Genomic DNA, 18,715 nt, shown 5'->3' on the forward strand with positions numbered 1-18,715 from the left:
TGGATTTTATTACCTTCAGCGCCACCCCAACAGGTTATACCATATTGGAGCTTGGAATGGACTAAAGCGTAGTAAATAGTTTTAAGTGTTTCGTTTGAACAAACTTTTCTTAAATTGTAAAAATAACGAACGGAAGATCGCAAGTAGGACTTCAAACGAGAAATATGCGTAGACCAACTCAAGTTTTGGTCAACAATAACACCAAGATATTGGAAGTCGCTTACTTTTTCAATAGTGAAGCACTTATCGGAACAATTTACTTCAGCTTTAAACGATGCACAGAACAGAAAATTATTTAGTACAAAACGTTTGCAGTCAGTAGCATGGAATACAATGGCTATGTCAGGTGAGGATTTTGGATGCAAATTGAAATACATCAACTTCGTTTTCTTGCTGACACAGAGCTTATGTGCTGCAAACCACACTCTTAGCAAATGCACATCGTTATTGATTCCTGCTACTAAATCCAGATAGGTCGATGAGCCATAGGCGATAGCAAGGTCGTCAGCGAAGGCTGTTACTTTTCCATACAATGGCAGCGAGAATATTGAATTAAGGTAAATCAAAAATAGAATAGGACCTAAGACAGATCCTTGAGGTACACCTAAGCTAATTGTAACTGGGTTACTTATACTACTTCCAACTTTTACTTTTTGAATTCTTCCTGACAAATAAGATTTAAACCGATTATATATAAACCCACGGAAGTCCGCAAAATACAATTTGTCTAATAAAATTTGATGATCAACCATGTCAAATGCTTTAGTGATATCAACGAACAGTCCAGCACAATTCTTTTTATTGTCTAGTTCCCTATATATGTGAGAACAAAAGTCCAGCAGGGCATCTTCTGTTGACCGCCCATATCTGAACCCGAATTGCATTGAGCTGAAATAGTTATTATTGTCAAGAAATGATAGGATTCGACCTTTCAAAAATTTTTGAAATTGAAGACAGTAATGAAATAGGCCTGTAGTTATTTATATCCGTTTTGCCACCCTTTTTAAATAATATGTAGATATAAATATGCAATTGTACTTGTGTTTTTGAAAAACCAACACTTAGGATCATCCCGCAAAACGACTAAACTTCGCTTATCAGCCATTTAAGTGATATTGCTGAGATTTATTATTTATTTTGTGTTATTTTTGATAAACTTGAGAACTTTTATACAAACATACATTTATAAATAACAAATAATAGTTAAGTTGTTCAGTGTTCGTTCATCTTTTATTATGGATAAACTTGGTTAGCTTCTTCCTTTGTTGGTTGGCTTTATGGACCGACTTTTCCTCGCACAAAAGCGGTATTTGTCAACAATAAGCGACGGAATTTTGACGAACAAAAGAAAGTTCAAAGTAGGGTAAAATAATTGCCAATACAACAATAAAGCCAACAAATGTGGAATGAGAAACTAAAAACACATAAATATATAATATCAAATGACACGCACACGCACACACATATTTTTTATAGAAAAATAGAAATGTATGTGGGAGTGCAAATGTTCTTTTATAGAATGAAAACAAAAAAACTGTATTCAATAAAAAATACAAAATAAAAAAAAACCGTACTGAAAACTGAGTGGAGTTTTATTTATCCATGCTGCGGTTCTACACAAATTTTGAGAAATAGAATAATGAATGGAATTTCCTCTTCTTCAATAAAATGATGAACTTGGGTCTGGGTTAAATAGTAATGAAGTCAGGCGAGTATATAAGCTTCAACATATTAAAGTTTATTCAAAATTTTTACAATGTAGATTTTGTTTGCGTCATGATTGGTTCCATGGTCTTTGCAAAACTGTAGCTTAATTGTTGCAAGGCACCGATCGAATCCTTTTATAGGTGGTAAACTGTTTTATTCACCTCAGCGAGAAAAAGTATCGGAAACCATGCGCTATGCTCGGACGACTCGTAGCGTCTCCCTGCATCTTACCGAAGGGATCGCTTCTCTATGTTACCGGAATTTCATCGCATACGCTCATATTTCATAGTGAAGCGTGTTGTCTTGTACATGGATCAAGTTATGGTTTCTTTTAAAAATTCCAATTTAATATATCACTTTGCAAACTTTAGCAAGAAGTGTCTTCGTTCGATTATCTGTCATCCCTTGTTTCGTTTACGGTGTTGTGCCATCTTCAGTGTTATTATTCGATCTGAAGATGGAACAACGCCGAAACTGGTTAGTTTCCAAAACGAATTTGATAGGGTCCCGGAAAATCGTATACAATATACATCAATTACCCACCCTGTCGGAAAATCAACAAAACAATATGAATCAAGTGTCTTTGTGTGTTTGAATTGTGCGGTGCTTATAAATCATTTGCGTGGCATGTTGGTTTAAAACTAAATATGAACATAAACTTGTATATACCATGTATGTACAAAGGTAAGTATGTCAAAATGCAAAGTAAAACAATTACATACGTACATACAAACATTCAAGCTGCGTAAGTTACCTTGGCTCATAATTTGCAATGTCTACATTCTAATTACAAAGTTCTATCACTGGATGCATCAAGGTGTCAGGCACTTAATCTAAATTACGATGAGCCTCATTCATTTCATCTGCATAGTGTCTATCATCATATACACACACAAACGTACATACATACAGATGTTTGTAGCAACGCTAACTACAAAAATTTTAATTAGTCATTTACAGGAATTGAACTTGCAAAGTTAAAACGACGCGACGGTACGTATTCACTATGGCTTCTAACAGCCAAAGTTTGAAGTTTAAGAACTTCATTAAAGCCGATGGAAAATATTTAATTGAACAACAACTAACCGCATCATAAGGGCAATGCTTATAAATAAAACTATTTAATTTGCAATGGAATTTTAATAAAACTGAAACGAGTTACCGAAGATGGAACAAAAACAAGTAAAAGTGAGTTAAGAGAAAATAAGTAAGGGAGGCTAAGTTCGGGTGTAACCGAATATTACATACTCAGCTGCCAAATTACAGCATGCAAAACTTTTAAATTACCTACTTTTAAAAGTGGCCATTTTCCAAAATTTTACTAATTTTCTATTCTACGTCATACGATCAACCAACCTACCAAGTTTCATTGCTTTATCCGTCTTTGTTAATGAATTATCGCACATTTTCGGGATTTCAAAGTTTTCGATATCTAAAAAGTAGGCGCGGTTAAAGTCCGATTTCGTTGATTTTAAATAGCAATCTAAGATGAGTGCCCAGGAACTTATATACCAAATTTCATTAAAATACCTCAAAATTTACTTAAGTTATCGTGTTTAAGGACAGACGGACGGACGAACGGACATAGCTAAATGAATTTCTTTTTTCGCCCAAATCATCTTGATATATAGAAGTCTACATCTATCTCGATTAGTTTATGCCGTTACGGAGTACCGTTATGCGAACAAAATTAATATACTCTGTGAGCTCTGCTCAACTAAGTATAAAAATACTCAACAAGTGCCCTGAACGATATTACTTCAGCTACAACCTTGGCGGAACCAGGAACAGGTGACCGCCGGAAGTCAGCTGATTGGTACTTTTTAATGTGATTTGACGCTTGAACTTCCGGCGCAGTACGATTTTGACATTAGTCCATCTTTTTACAAAACCAAATTACATGGAATATTTATTTATGTTTGTATGTATGACATCGTGCTGCCAGCTTGTATGGTTCCGCCATGGAGACGACGTAAAATCTGCTTAAAAGTCTCAACTTTTCACTCAAAACGCCTTTTTTTTACTGACTCTGCAATGACTGACAATCACCCAAACAGCAGTTTCGCACTACAGGTTTAATGACTACCTACGAACTGGTGCTAATCGGATGAAGAGTCACACTTATCTTACACTTGCTTAAGCCTGACCTATATGAATTTAAATTAATGCTCAAAGAAAACACCTATTTCAGAAACAACTTCCTTCTTTTCACACTGTCATTGGCTTCGTTCGTTTTGGGGAGTTTTAACGATGGTTGATGGTCATTTGCCGGATATAGATCCGGTACGTCCCGTAACAAGCACCATTACGGTACTAGCCCGACCATCTTGGGAACGATGTAGTATGACCACATAAGCTTCTAGGACGTACCGCGTTCCCACTCCCTAGATCGATGAGGAACTTGGAGTGACCAGAGCCTCGGCTGCTAAAAAACAGGACTCGCCACGGGTAGGTGAGATTGGTCGTTGGCTTGGAGAAGCTATAAATTGCACTGGTAACCCCTTCAAAGGGTTGCGCTACACAACCCCTTAAATCAATTTGGTATTTTAGTCGCCTCTTACGACAGGAATACCTGCCGCGTGTATATTTTAAGCCCCCTAAACCGCTGGGGGAGCTTTCTTCCATACTTTCAAATGAATATATGTCAGCTTAGTTCTCGTTTGTTCGTTATCGGAATTAACCAGACAAATCACTTCACGAACTAAGAACGGCCAGGCATCACAACCCATAGATTCTAGAAAGAACTATCAATCTGTTGGTATACGTATGGAAAATTTCGCTGTGCAGCAACTCTTAGTGCAGACATTATGAAGAATTGTTGGTATAAAACCATAACGCATTACGTAATTTTTATTTATGGCGATCTTAACCATATCACTTTGCTTCAATACAAGCATGATATAATTATAGTCATTATCATTCTTCTTAGGCCTTTATTGCGTTGGAGTATGTTGGCTTCAGTTTTTGAAGTGATGGAAAGGAGCTTTCTTAGCAGCACTGTGGACAGATGCCATCAACAAGTAGATACTCCCACCGTAAATGGCAAGCCAGCAGAGAGAGACTTTTCTATCAGCTAATAATACAGTAAGTGTCAAAGGAGATGCTTAAAAAGGGGCAGACGACGGGAAATTCATCACCGTATATAACGAGACATTTCCTCTTGAGTTCACCCTCTGCTAGTCAGACTGATGATAAGATATTCAACTCTAAGCGTTTTATTTGGATGACTGCAGACTTGCTTAGGTATATAGCCTTAGTGTTGTTGATTTCTAAATATGCCTTGATAACCACAATCGTACAAATTCTAGTCCATCCTGCGACATAATCGTTATACAGCATCTAATTGCTCACAGCGTCGGAAAAAGTTAAACGGAAAACGCTCATCTGCGTCTTGTAATCGTGCTGGAAATTATGGTACTTTGTTTCCGCTGATGAATGAGTCAACGAATGAAACATCTTTAAAGAATATGCAAATTGCTTTTTAGAGCAAATACTTACCATAAAAATCGTAAGAAAGAAGAATATAAAAACTTGATTTGTACAGTATTTTCTTAATATACATACATAGTAGATATATACTACATATATGTATGTATATATAAGTACTTTAAACAACGTTTTTGGTTTTTGCTTTAAAAATTAACTAAACTCACTTTTAGCTTAAAAATTCGATTACCCTTTATTCATGGTTCAACCATATGGTTGGCTCATCTCTACAGCAGCAACATACCTCTGTTCAGATTGTCAAAATTTGCGTGTTGGTGTTAGGCGAATGGAATGGAGAGAAAACATAAAACTTTGTAATTCTTGTACGTTGTTGGAAAATAATGCGCTAAATTAAATGCTTTACTAAGAAATAACTTAAAGTGATATGAAACTATTTTTTTTATAAAAAATTAACCACCATGGCAGTAAATAATTCTCAATGTGTTGGTTACATTTTGCGATTTCCCTCTCCTTTTGAAAATCCCTATACCAGTGAATTAAAAACAATAAAATCAGCTGATGAGAAGCCTTTTATTTATCGTCTAGATAACAGCATTATCGTAGTTGACCTCAGTTGAGCCTTCTTTGTCCCTTGTTGGTCTGCTTTGATTTCACATGTTTGCTTTTGTTTTTATTTTTATGAGCAGAAGTGTGTCTAATTTAGTATGACTCTTAACCCGACCATCACTAGTGGATGACAATGAAGTTTTGCTTTTTGTTTGGTAAATAATCTCTTTGTTCATTGCTGAGCTTATCGAAGTTAATCGTGCTCTTACACCTGCGCCCATATGTAGCTTCTTTGCTCTTACAAAGCCGGCAGTCTCAAAGTATGTCTAATAAACTTACATAGGAATGAGCAGCATTCTCGAAGGTAGCTCACGTTCACGTGTTATTGCACCTCTTGGCCTGTTGTCAGCCAACAAAAGGCTTAATTTTATCAACTTTTTATATGCACAGTTACATTCTTTGTGTGACACACTGCTTCCCACTTCAATTGCACACTTTAAAAATAGGAGGTTAAGAATTCAGTGAAAAATCGAACATGTTTTAGAATATTGTAAAAGAATATGGTTTTCCCTCATTGCTGGTCGGCTTGTCGCGGCGAAAGGGCTTTCACGGAAACCTGAGGCATTTTTCATGTAGCGAACCTCAGACCGTGATGAACTAAGAGGAATGCCCTTATTGAAAAATAAATTCATTTCTACACATTATTATAATTCGTCCTCTGACTACAAACGATATGGGGATAGCTCAGACCTAGCTCTGTAATCAGGCAACACTCTTTCCGGTTTGCTTGTGAACCCAAATATACCAAAACAATGAAAATAAAAAAAATTAAGATATTGGCTGAACGAAAAAGCGGCACATATGAATATACGACGGACGTGGTGCTGCCAGAGAAGGAGACGACAAATAAACTCGCGAATATGTTTCTCGCCTCTAGTCAGAAGACGGTGCCATCCATAGTACACCACAGACACAAACAGTCGAAACAAAAGCAAAACTAAATGGTACACATTTGTGGGACTTACTACACTAGAAATAAATAGTTACGGCTGTCGCTCTAATATCAGCTGCCCGCAATAGGTGAAATAATACAAAAACAAAAAAACTATGGTTGAATGAATGGGCCCAGCACTCACTGAGGACTTACTTAATGAATAAACTATCTTGAAGTGTTGGAACTTCACATGCACGCTCTCGTTACGTATCATGTAAACACTCATATTACGGTGATATTAAGTTGAAAAGTTTCGAGACGCTTTTGTCCTAACGAAAATATTCTCTGTGAAATTTCTTGTGTATCCAAATATTTGCTCAAATGTTTATCCTGCTGAATTTGCCATACCTTTAATTTTACAACTCTTTATTAAAGCAATGGGGTATTTTTGCTCTGCTGGTATCATTTTCATACAAATTAACATCTTGATCCTTTGTCAAATTACTCGAGCATCGCAATTGTCGTACATGGCCGCTCATCTCTCTTCACATCACAAATTCACACACACACACACAACTTTACATGCATATCTGGCAAGCATTAAATCCTACATTCCTGAAATCGTACAACGGCTTGCTGAGGGCGCTGAAGAGAGATGCTCATACAGTGGGACCTACTACGACTGCTGATACATGAAATAAGTTCATTGAATGTGGAGCGCATAGAATCACGTTCACACTACTATAGGATATATGTATGTATATAGGTACGTAAAAAAATGTTTATATGGATGCAGCAATTATAGAGTACGGTATATATGTGTACAAGAATGTAGGTTGACAGTGCTCCAACTGAGGATGACGGGGTACGATTTGAGAATAAATTTTAAAGTTTATTTCGTTAGAAAACTTGCCATGTTGGATACAGAAATTAAAGTCAATCCGAATTGAAGATCCGCTAACTTGTTGAATTTGTGCCGGAGCCGTCTACCCATTCACTTTTCCAGCTTAAATTTAGCTAGACTTTTAGATTTACCCATCTAACGAAAATCCTGGCTACACCGCTGTAGCGTGCATTTAATTCTATATTCATATGTTTGTTTATTTGAATGTATGTACAATGGTTATGTGTTAGTTGCATTGTCATTTGTCGTTGTGTCACTGAAAAGCTTCGTCTCCCCCCTCTTCTAAAAAAATTGTTCTCAAGAAAGTGAACTTATTCCTGCTCCAGCTGCTCACCTCTACAAGAGTAGTCGCAATACATTGAAGCCATGCAAAGCTACTTCGAAATGAGCAAAGGAATGCTTTCAAGTTTAAAATAATCTGCAGCGATAATGGATAAAGTTTTTTTTTTACTTTCGAAGTTCTTAAACATATGATTATTGTTACGAACTTTTGAAGCATAAATATAAACTTCGCTGAAAGTTTTCACGAAGAGGGGACGTTAAGGAACTGAGGATTGCAACTCTTTTCTTATGAGAATTGACGTTAATGAAAATTGTGTGGAAGATTTGAAAACAATTTGTGCTTTATGGAATACCAAATTTAATTAAACAGTAAATAAAAGAACTCTTTGCAGCATTGTGGATAAAACAAGTGTGGCATTTATCCGTCAACTGTCTGACAGTTAAATATGGCGTGATAGAAAGAGATACAGAATGAGACCACGATAATCAATTAGAAATCAGTTGATCGCTCCTATTTGTAGTTTTTAAGGCAGAAGTTATCACACTTGTCTTATCCACAATGCTTCTAAAGCTGGAGACATTGGTGCTTTATCGGTAACCGTATCGGTAACCTTATAACAGCTGATTCGACCAACCTTATGAGAATCAATACAATCGATTATTGGTGCCGCTAAGGTCGGTACCGTATCGTAGCCAACCAATTGGGTTTTGGTTTACCGTCGTAACGATAAACAGCTGATTACGTTAGGGATACGGATACAGCGATACGACATACGGCACCAATGACTCCGGCTTAAGTTTAGCGGTTCAATTTTGTTTCTAAGGATTGCTATTTTAATTTTTTATCAACATTAAAAATTCAATTATAAAATATTAAATAACTAAATAAATGCCAAAAATTAAAAAAGCTGAAATTATTTTTACGTTATTTTAGTAACGTTTTTATTTATTGCTTCCAAAGTGTTGGTAACGCGTGAAGCCGTAACAAATTTTCTTACCCATTGCAATAGATGAGGGGGACGATAACACACACACACATGTTAGAACTACACACATACCAACCCTCTCACAATCACTCAAACTGAAAAGGAATATTTGTACGGCTCTGCGGTGGACAAATTCGAAAAATTATTACATAATAACTCCCACACAGGCAAAAGTTTAAATGGTTTACAGAGAATTGCGGTGAGGGATTTTTTGTCGCTGGAGTGTTTCCTCCGCTCAACTAAAATTGCGTTTCTAACAAATTTACTATTGCTAAATATGTCCAATTTTTGGTTAAAACTTTAAAAAGACAAAAGACAATGAAAGTATCGCTTAAAATGTTTTTAGCCGAAATGAAATGAGTTTCATATTCTGTTGATATAAAAAGAAAAATGTTAAGTACGAAAGTCTCCTTAGCGCATACTGAATACGTTTCTTATTACAATGACTATCGACAAATTGATTGATTTTTATTTTTCTGAATTTAATCGTAAAAGTCGAAAATAACTTTTATTTTTGAGTTATTTGTTTCGCTCTAAGACTAGTAGTTTTTTTCGAATTTTTCATTACTTTTTGATTGATGTTATTGTAGTATTTTTTGATATTTTGTTGTTCTAATTTACCGAATAGTCGGTTTCGTAAACTCTATTAGGCCAATTAAGAAAACACAATTTTCGATCAGCTGTTTATTGATCATTCCGTTTTTCCGGTCACCAAATTTACTCAACGCAGCACAGTGGCTTAGATCGGACTGGCAACCGGGAAAAAATCAATAGCTACGCCAAGCTTTAATATATTTGTACAAAACTGAAAGTATAGGCAAGTTTTCCATAAAATAACTTCATTTAACCTTAAATTTAGTATATGGCAACTTAGAGGTTACCCATTACCAATTTAACTTAATTTTTTTTAGGACCAGCCATCGGATAAAATCAGTATATATTTGTGACAAACGGCTCATGATAAAAGCTCGTAACACTTTTTTAACTAATAAAAAACCCTGACACAGTTAAAATTGCTACTCATTTAAAAAAGTATGAAAAATATTGAAACAATTTATTTTTCTTGAAGTAATATGAACCTTTTTGTAGGGCCCTTTAAACCAAATACTCGCCAAATTTTAAGTTTAAGTGCCCTTATCGTGTGCAATTAGAAGCATGATAAGAAGACTAATATTTTAAATTATCTTGAAGATCTTATCAATAAGTTTACAGTTCAGACAAGTATCATAAAATACAAAAATTTAAGTAAAATTAAAATTATTTGCTAAATAACAGAACTTATTAAACAAATTTACAATCACCTCAAATATTTCGATCCACGCAACACCTACCGGACGACTAACCCATGTATTAAATTTTTTTCTGTTACTGCCCAATATTACGCATCAACTATCGCGTTCTTTCCCTTTTGTTGCAGTAGAATGAGAGAGCAACGGAAATTCTCCCATATGGTAGCATACCATTTGATATATATCGGAATTTTTGTCCCTGGGTAAAGATCTATCAGAAAGCAACATCAAAATTTTAGAAAAAAGTTTTTCCAATTAGAAGACAGTTTTCTAAGCGGGGTCTCGTTTCGGCAGTGTTTCACTTTAACTATTTCATAAAAAATCACGTTTGTCACAAATTTATTCGTACTTTTATTGGTTACACATTTGTGGCTCAATTGTTCACTCTCAGAAATTATATTGCATATCTGATGGGAATGACTTGTGCCTTATAAATAATTAAAGACCTCATTGCTCAGTTATTTGAACTATTCATATTCATTTAATTTATTAACAACAGCTTTTAACAATACACGAAGCTTTTTAATAAAAAGTTGATTAGTTTATTGATATAACTAGTTTTGATACATAAATATGTATGTATATGTTTATATAAAACACACACACGATATTGTGTAATTAATAGTTGTTTGATAATGCCACATCAATCTATTCGCACTAGTCATTCATCAAATTTAATTATTTCGACTGTAATTGATTTGTAAATAATATATTCTTAACAAACCACTATTTTGTGTACTTTAGTAACAAACAAAAAAAACTAAATAATATACTTCAATTAGTTTAAGTTATTCATAATTTTTCAGTGTTTTGTTTAATTCAGTAGAAAAAAAATTAGAATAGTAAGATTTCAGTTTATCACAGTTTAATCTTGGGATCTGTTTTTGCTTCAATATCGCACACCTGGGTATAAGGAGAGTGGTTTTACCCAGTGGAAGGTCTGGAAAATGGCGTAGTAAAAAAAAACAAGAAATGGTTTGTGAATTGACTTTATATCTATGTATATAAAAAAGAAATTTATTGAATTTTTTAAATGGGCATGGCACCGCTCACTAATACTTAAAAGATATACTTAATAGATAGATTAGAGCTTTGTAAGCGGGTAATCGAAGGCCGTAGATATCATGTCGAAATTTAGAAGAAAATCGGTGGAAAATCACGTCCATTTTAAAAAGGGAAATTGTTAAAAGGTCTACCCTTGACACATACTATATTTAAGGTTACACTTAAATTCCACCTCAAACATAATTTGGTAGAAATAAGTGCAAAACATTTAGAAATTTTTAAAATCTTTAATTACTTACAATACTTCTAAGGCTATAAACCGAACAAAAATCGACCAATTTTACAATAAAAAACTTTTTCGAACTTCTTTCTGAAAACAACAACATTCTCCTTAAAACTAGCTTTATATGTATTGTGACGAATATTAGCAACACTAAGGGATACTATCATCTCTAAGCCGATGCTAAGCAGTGACTTGTATGCACATTATTAAATCAATCATTATGTCTACCCATATGTCCATACGAGCAGCGGAGAAGAGACGCACAAACACATGCATACATATATCTTATCTGAGATGCTCACAAAAGAAGGCAATAATTTGTTCAAGTATTACTCTCGCATACACGCGCATATGAGAAGCTATAAACGTAGTTGTAGCTAATAACTAACTAGTAAATTCTAGAACAGAAAAGCCTAGAAGTATGCAACTAGGAAACCAGACAGTATAAAAGGCAGCAGCAGTAGAGGCACGACAATCAGTTTGATTTAAGACGCTATCTGGCGAGCAATGGAAGTGTTATTGTAAAGTACTTTAATAAAGGCCATTTTGCATTATGGAATATTGAAGTTATTTATGCAACAGTTTAGTGATTCGAACGTTAGTAGAAGGTTGCAAATAAGAGGATATTGGATATTTTCTGCATTAGCAAAAAGTTCGTATACTAATTTGGGGAAAATTTTCTATTCTGAAAAATCAATCTCATTTTCTATGTGCAAAGGAAGTTTTTTTTTTTTTTTTTTTTGAGTGTAACGATTATGGAAATAATAACTTTTTTTTATAACGGTAACATGTATAAGTCCAAAACTTCATAGTGCACTAAACTTTTCAGAAAATATTTAGCGGCAGTGAAAGAAGAAATCGGCTGCCGCTTAACTATTCAAATTAAAAAAAAAGTTATTGGCATTTATATAATTTCACTAAATTTTATTTTGGGTTTAAGTGGGAAAACATTCAGGAAATTGCTTTATTTATATAGTTGCGCGATGTTTATCTTGAATTACCTAAAAGAACTAAAATAAAATGTACCAGTTTATGGAGAAACTTCCATAAAACCCCGATTGTACATCCATGATATCAGCACTTTGGCATGCTTCAGAAATCGGGGGTTCCCATATAAAGAATTTCTAAAGCGAGTTGCAGCCTCCGAGTTACCAAAAAATCCATCAATGTTAGCATCATTATTCTGTTCTAGCAACGCCACTGCCATAATTCCCACACACACACTTATTCCTAAAAAAAAATATTTTATGTTAAGGAAAAATTGATAGAACACAAGAAAGGTATTTTAAACTTGAATACCCATATTTACCCCAAATGCTATATTTTAATACCGCGATGTGCATTTCTTTCAGTGTAGGCAGCTTTTTCGGATATTTCAACAATTTTAAGTTCTTTACCAAGTTTTCATGATAGAATCTGATGAAATAATCAAAATGTTTCAATTTGACATCATAACTCGTAGATGAAAGCAGGAAATAAAGTAAATCTTTCGCAGGTGAACCATAGTTGATCATTTGATAGTCGATGAGTAGTGTATCTTCCAAATTGCCCTCTCTGTCATATTTAAACAAAACATTGTTGCACCAACAGTCGCCATGATTTAAAACATTAAAATCGTCTGGATCATAAATTGACGTACGAATCAATTGGTCTGTCAGTGTTTCTAAAACATTTTCCTGTTAATTAAATTAAATTTGATTTAAATTCTAAGAAACATTGAAGTTAAGTTTACTTATTTATAGGTGTGAAAGGTCTTACATTAATCCAAATTGACCAGGATTTTCGATAAAGTGTGGGCATATATTTCAGTTATTCAAAGTAAATCGAAGAAAAGCTGCCACGAATTAAAAAAATGTATCAAAGCTGCATAGCAAAAAGGCAGTAAAGTTGACTTACTGACTCACTGTTGATGCCAATAAACTCCTGCGATTCTAGTTTACCCATTAACTTAACAAACTTGTACTTAAAATTCAAACTCAAAGATAAAACAGGGTCCTCAATTTGTTGTTTACTTGAAAAGTCTTAAATTTCCCAAACAAAGAATTAAGTTTCTTCTGATTTCATTTTTAAAACTCTACTGGCTCTTTGTTATGGAAGGCTTTGTAATCAATAAGTTTTTTTAAACAAATATATTCCAAATGTTCTCGTCACTTTAAATCCCTACCCCTTCAGTGTTCGTAAAATACGACTTTATAATTATGACAGCTTTAACATAAACATTTTTAAATGCTTTTTTAAGGCGGTTAAGAGAATTTTTTTGACTTTAATCTTTGTTAATTCTATATTATAAGATTTTACTTACCATGGCGACAATTTCTTTGGCTTTAAATTCCTTTAAAGCTTCCAAAAATATTGGCATATTTGATTTTCTATAGTTCTCCATCATTTCCCTCTGTGATTCATTGAATACGCCCTTTTGAAATGCCTCAGGGTATAAACCTTTGGTTTCCACTCGAACCGCAGAAGCAGCATGCCATTGCGCTAAACGTTCAAGCACAGCTTTTGTATGTTCTAAGTCGAGTCCTTCCAAACGATTCGCATTCTTGTAGCCATGAGGACGTAAGTCTTCCAATAAAATGACACCAAATTCTGATGGTGTCTCAAAATTGTAGCATTTGGCTGAAATATTCACCTTTGCTCCATTTTGCCGGTAGAGTTGCTCAAATTCGGGAACAATTTCATAGTACATTGTGCGTTCGATATCGAAAATGTTATGATTTCGCATTATGTCTATAAAGTGCTCGTTTTCTTGGGGTAATTTCATCATGTATGAGATAAGTTTGGTTTTGCCATCTGCAATGAGTAGCCATTAAAACAAGTCAACCAACTAACTCCAAAATAAAAATGGTACAAATTAAGGTCATAAAGTAATATACTCTTGTATTCGTATAAAACTTAACTATACGTGGAATTGTGTTTTTCGCTAGATGAAAGAAAAAAGAAATAAGGTCTTAACAATATTTTTTTTGTCATTATTATTGTTGTGATATTGCATGGAAAACGCAATTAAAGTTTTGTTGTTTATGATAGTTGAGGTCAATATTATAGGGCACCAAAAGAGTTGCGCCAATTTAAAAGTAGATGGCTAAACTTCAGTTATTAATTTAATATATTGTTGAAAAATATATCAACAATATTTTGAAGAATTTGTTTTTATTTTTGCTTGGCATTTTTCGTTTATAGTTAATTCACTTTACTATAAAAAAAAATTACTTACCAAATACAACTTTCGTATTAAGGAGATTAAAATAAACTTGTTTATAGTAAAATACAGATCCATTTCGTGTTTATTCACTCAAAATTCAAAAACCCAAACATCTTCGATGAGCAAGTTTTATAAAACAACGACGCAAAGACCTCTACTTCTGCCATTTTTATCTCGTTGAGTATGATACGAGACTGAACATAATGTCGTCATTCAGTTATTAAAAATATCAAAACATCTTAGAAATGAAAATTATGTCCAGTTTCCAATCTAAAGTGCGATATATTTGCATATATTTTTTTATATTCTATTTTTCTTAACTGAAACACCTTTCAAATTAGAATGAAAATTATAAGAAAACTGCCCATTCAGGGGCTGCTAAACTCCTTCCTCACCAACATTATAGCCCCGCTGTTTTAACCATTCACCTATGACAGCTGTGATTCGTTTTTCTACATAAAAACATGCAACATCTCTTGGAGAAACAGTGAACATTGAGCCAAAATGTTGCCGATGAATCAGCTCTCGAAATGGATCCCTACGACGAGCTATCGTAGTTAACTTATAATTTTCTTTCTTCTATTCTAATTTAAAATTTTTAAATATTGAGAAAATATCTTAAAGGTACAGGAAATTTTGAAAATATTTCTATAGTTTATCTGAAAATTAAAATTATCTACCATGCAAAGAGGTAATATCGTTTATTTGTCATCAGGTTCGTATATAAAACACATAATAAGTGGTAAAATTTCAAAAGAATTTTTAAGCGCTAATTAAGACGTTCCTCTATATTCTCTTGTAAATCAAACTTTAAGCAATTTGAAAAAACAGATTATTTTTTATAAACATTTATAAAACTGCTTTCGAGCTACATATGTACATGCTGCAAACAAAATTTTGAGGAATATACCATGGATTTTTATTTTAACCACTGCATGTGCAATATTAACATAAACATATCTGCTTATGTGGTAACAGTTTTTTACACTTGAGTTCAAGTGATGAGTTGATAATAAGGTGAAGTATTAAAAAAAATGTAAAACACTTTTGTTCAATACCACCAAGGAAAATATAATTTAAGCCAACTACCGCATATCATATATAAAAACATTTATAGATAAATCGTTTGAATAGTTGTACTACTATTTTAGAAATTTGTAAATTCATATACGATTGGCCAAACTACTGAAAGAGCTCTCTACTCGAAAATATGTATACCAATAGCGGGAATGATTGAACAGAAGTTTCTCTAGCGGTATCCACGGTCACACGTAAACCAAAGGAGATGCCCCATTGCGCTGGAGAGACTACGTGCCGAATGATATACACTTACGGTCAAAAAAAACCGAGAAAAACTGTTTTCCTTATTACCGCGTTTCTATAGTCCACTACAGCTGCGTAACGAAACTTTTTAGTTTTTGTGGTTAATATCGATAATTTCAAAGCCAAAGTAAGAAAATCCTAGCAGTTTTCGTAAAATCATATAAGCAATAATCCTTGAAGAAAAAATTAATATATTTGTCTAAAAAGAACAAATCACGCAAAATATGGAAAGCGTCAGGGGAGAACATTATAATGAATTATTCCTATGAAGATTCTGGGTGAAATATATTGAATAGGTGAATTTATTAACACGTTATTAAAGTGGACGACCACGAAAGGCCACTGAACGCGTTAATAGGAACATCGTCAGCTTCTTAGCACAAAAATCCTTCCTCGCTACTAAGCTGGTTCTGCGAAAAAAGAAACTGGCCTCGGAGTGACTGGGGACGAGTCATATTCTCTGAATAGCGCAAAATAAATAAATTCAATCCAGTTTTGTAATGCGTAGTTAGCCCCAAAAATACAAAAATATGGATTCACAGATGCGTTCAGATTACTGTGCTCGACTAGCCCCAAATTCTTGGTGAGATGCCGTCTTGAATGCTGTCAATGTTAGTTTAACTCCCCATTAACAAAATCTAAGCAACTCTCACGGTTTCTAATGCCTTCCACTCCATTATATACGGAGAATCCTTCACTGTTGCCTGAACGCAGTTTTGACTCAATCTTCCTGATTTTTGTGGCTTAGTAAGCTTCGCGAACCTTAACTCAATAAAACTTATTTTACACTCATAAGAAAATATGAATCATGGCCAATCGTTCCCTGTCCAAGTTATGTTTTTGTAATACCAGTTAGCGTGCAGGATCGCTTTTTTGTGGTGGAAAGTTGGTTCTTTTTTTTACCATGGGCCATCAAATTATTTTGTCTCCATAGACACTGTGCCTTTGCTATTGTAGTTTTCATGTTTATATTATCCTTCAATTCCGCGGAAGGTTCTGGATTAGTTTTAAATGTATTCAGAATAGCCATGCTGATGATATTCTTTTCAACGCGTACATTGGGGTTTCGTGGTCGTCCACTTCGAAAATGAGAGGATAATGTCACCTATTCAATACATTTCGTCCATAATCTTTTTGAGGATATTTCATTGTGATGTACTCCGCCTACGATTTCCCAATTTTGCGTGATTTGTCTTTCGTAGACAATTATGTTAATTTTTATTTTTTTTTTTTAAGGTTAAACTATAACTTTTATGAAACATTTTTGCTTTTACTCAAAATGCTAGGAACTTTCAAGCTTTTTGCTTTAAGATATCACCTAATGAGTTAAGGGATTGTCGATGTTACTCACAATATCTAAAAAGTTTCGTTACGTAGGTGCAATGACCGTAAAAACGATGTAAAAGGGGAACATATTGTCGTCGGCTTTTTTTATGACCGTAAGTGTAATTTCAATTGGTGATTCTAATTAAGGTATGTTACAACTGGCGCGCTTTGGGCTGCTCGGGCCAGAAATGTAAAGCCAATTAAGCGCGAATTATGTTTTTATGTTATCACTCTAAATCTATTTTTCCAAATATATTTAAGTGCATTAGGCCGAGTCGAAAAAAAGTATCAAAAAAGCGCCCTGAAACTTAAGCTTATGTTAGAAGCCTCACAGATTTATTCTATTGTTGATCATGCAGCCAAAACTGGTTTTTATTGTATCTTGGTATTTAGTACCCGATTTCCTAATTGCCAAGCTAAAAAGGATATTAGAATAAATTTTAGAGCGTTTCAAAACTAAAATAATAACATATCAATTCTTTAACTGAAATGTAAAAACATACCATTCATTAAAAAAAATAGGATGTGCATAAACAAAAATTTGCAGAGGCCTTTTCAACATATGTAAGCTTCAAATTTAGGAACGGTCCTTCGCAACTTTTTTATTTCGAATGTGGACCGATCCAGTCTAATGTACATATACGAACTAAAAAAAAGCTTGTAAAATGTAACCTTGCACTTCACTAAATTGTTATAAAGTCACGTTATAAAATACATTTAAAGTTCATAGCTCGGAGCCATCACATTACTGACCCATTAACTCGACATTTATATTGACACATAACATGACCGTAGCATAATTTTCACCAGCAGCCACAGCGGGCTTAGCTTCGAATTTTAGGATCTTTTGATAATTTGGAACTGTTTCCTTAAGTTGATTTTCAAATAATTCGGCCTTAAGCCATTTGGGATTTTCATAAACAATTTTGCCATCACCACCCGCAGTTGCTTCCGAATCATTGTTCGATTTTACGTTTTGCTGCGTAGTTTTAGACATTGCTTTTATCTAATAGAACAACAAATTAAATGGACTTAATATTAAAGTTATCTATTGTAATTTTTTTTTTTTTGTTGTTGTTTTTTATTCTCGATTTCACACTGCCGTTTGTCCAGAGCATTCAACAATAACGCGCTCACAAATAAATAAATATTAGTAGCGTACGGCTATATATAAACAAATATTTATGAATTAATGTATGTATGTATGTATGTATGTAAAACATACAACAATTTATTTAAATAGATAGCAGTTCGAAGCGCCGTGTTTGTTTATAAAAATAAATAAATGTAAGGCGCGATAACCTCCGAAGAGATCTAAGGCCGAGCTTCTCTTCCAATTTGCGTTGTGCTCCTCCTGATTTTCCGTACAAATTGGTCGGACCGGAAAAACGTTATTTCTAAAATCTTGATGTTTCTTTGCCCGGGGTGTGAACCCATGGCATATGGTGTGGTAGGCGGAGCACGCTACCATCACACCA

At 34.1% G+C, this 18,715-nt stretch overlaps 1 protein-coding gene across 2 annotated transcripts; it reads right to left on the minus strand.

The window, feature by feature from the left end:
- Positions 1-12,286: 12,286 nt before the first annotated feature.
- Positions 12,287-18,385, minus strand: LOC137246288 (uncharacterized). 2 transcript variants are annotated; one of them, XM_067777401.1, is made up of 4 exons: positions 17,991-18,385; positions 13,686-14,176; positions 12,693-13,059; positions 12,287-12,613 (listed from the first exon to the last, which is right to left on the minus strand). In XM_067777401.1, exons 1-4 carry the CDS (start codon positions 18,232-18,234, stop codon positions 12,414-12,416), a joined length of 1,302 nt encoding a protein of 433 aa, XP_067633502.1. In that variant the 5' UTR covers positions 18,235-18,385; the 3' UTR covers positions 12,287-12,413. The 2 variants fall into 2 exon arrangements, with proteins under 2 accessions (XP_067633502.1, XP_067633509.1); XM_067777408.1 differs by lacking the exon at positions 17,991-18,385 and adding an exon at positions 17,741-17,762.
- Positions 18,386-18,715: the final 330 nt, after the last annotated feature.

The sequence above is a fragment of the Eurosta solidaginis genome, chromosome 1 (assembly GCF_040869045.1).
Source record: "Eurosta solidaginis isolate ZX-2024a chromosome 1, ASM4086904v1, whole genome shotgun sequence".
Classification (NCBI taxonomy): Eukaryota; Metazoa; Arthropoda; class Insecta; order Diptera; family Tephritidae; genus Eurosta; species Eurosta solidaginis.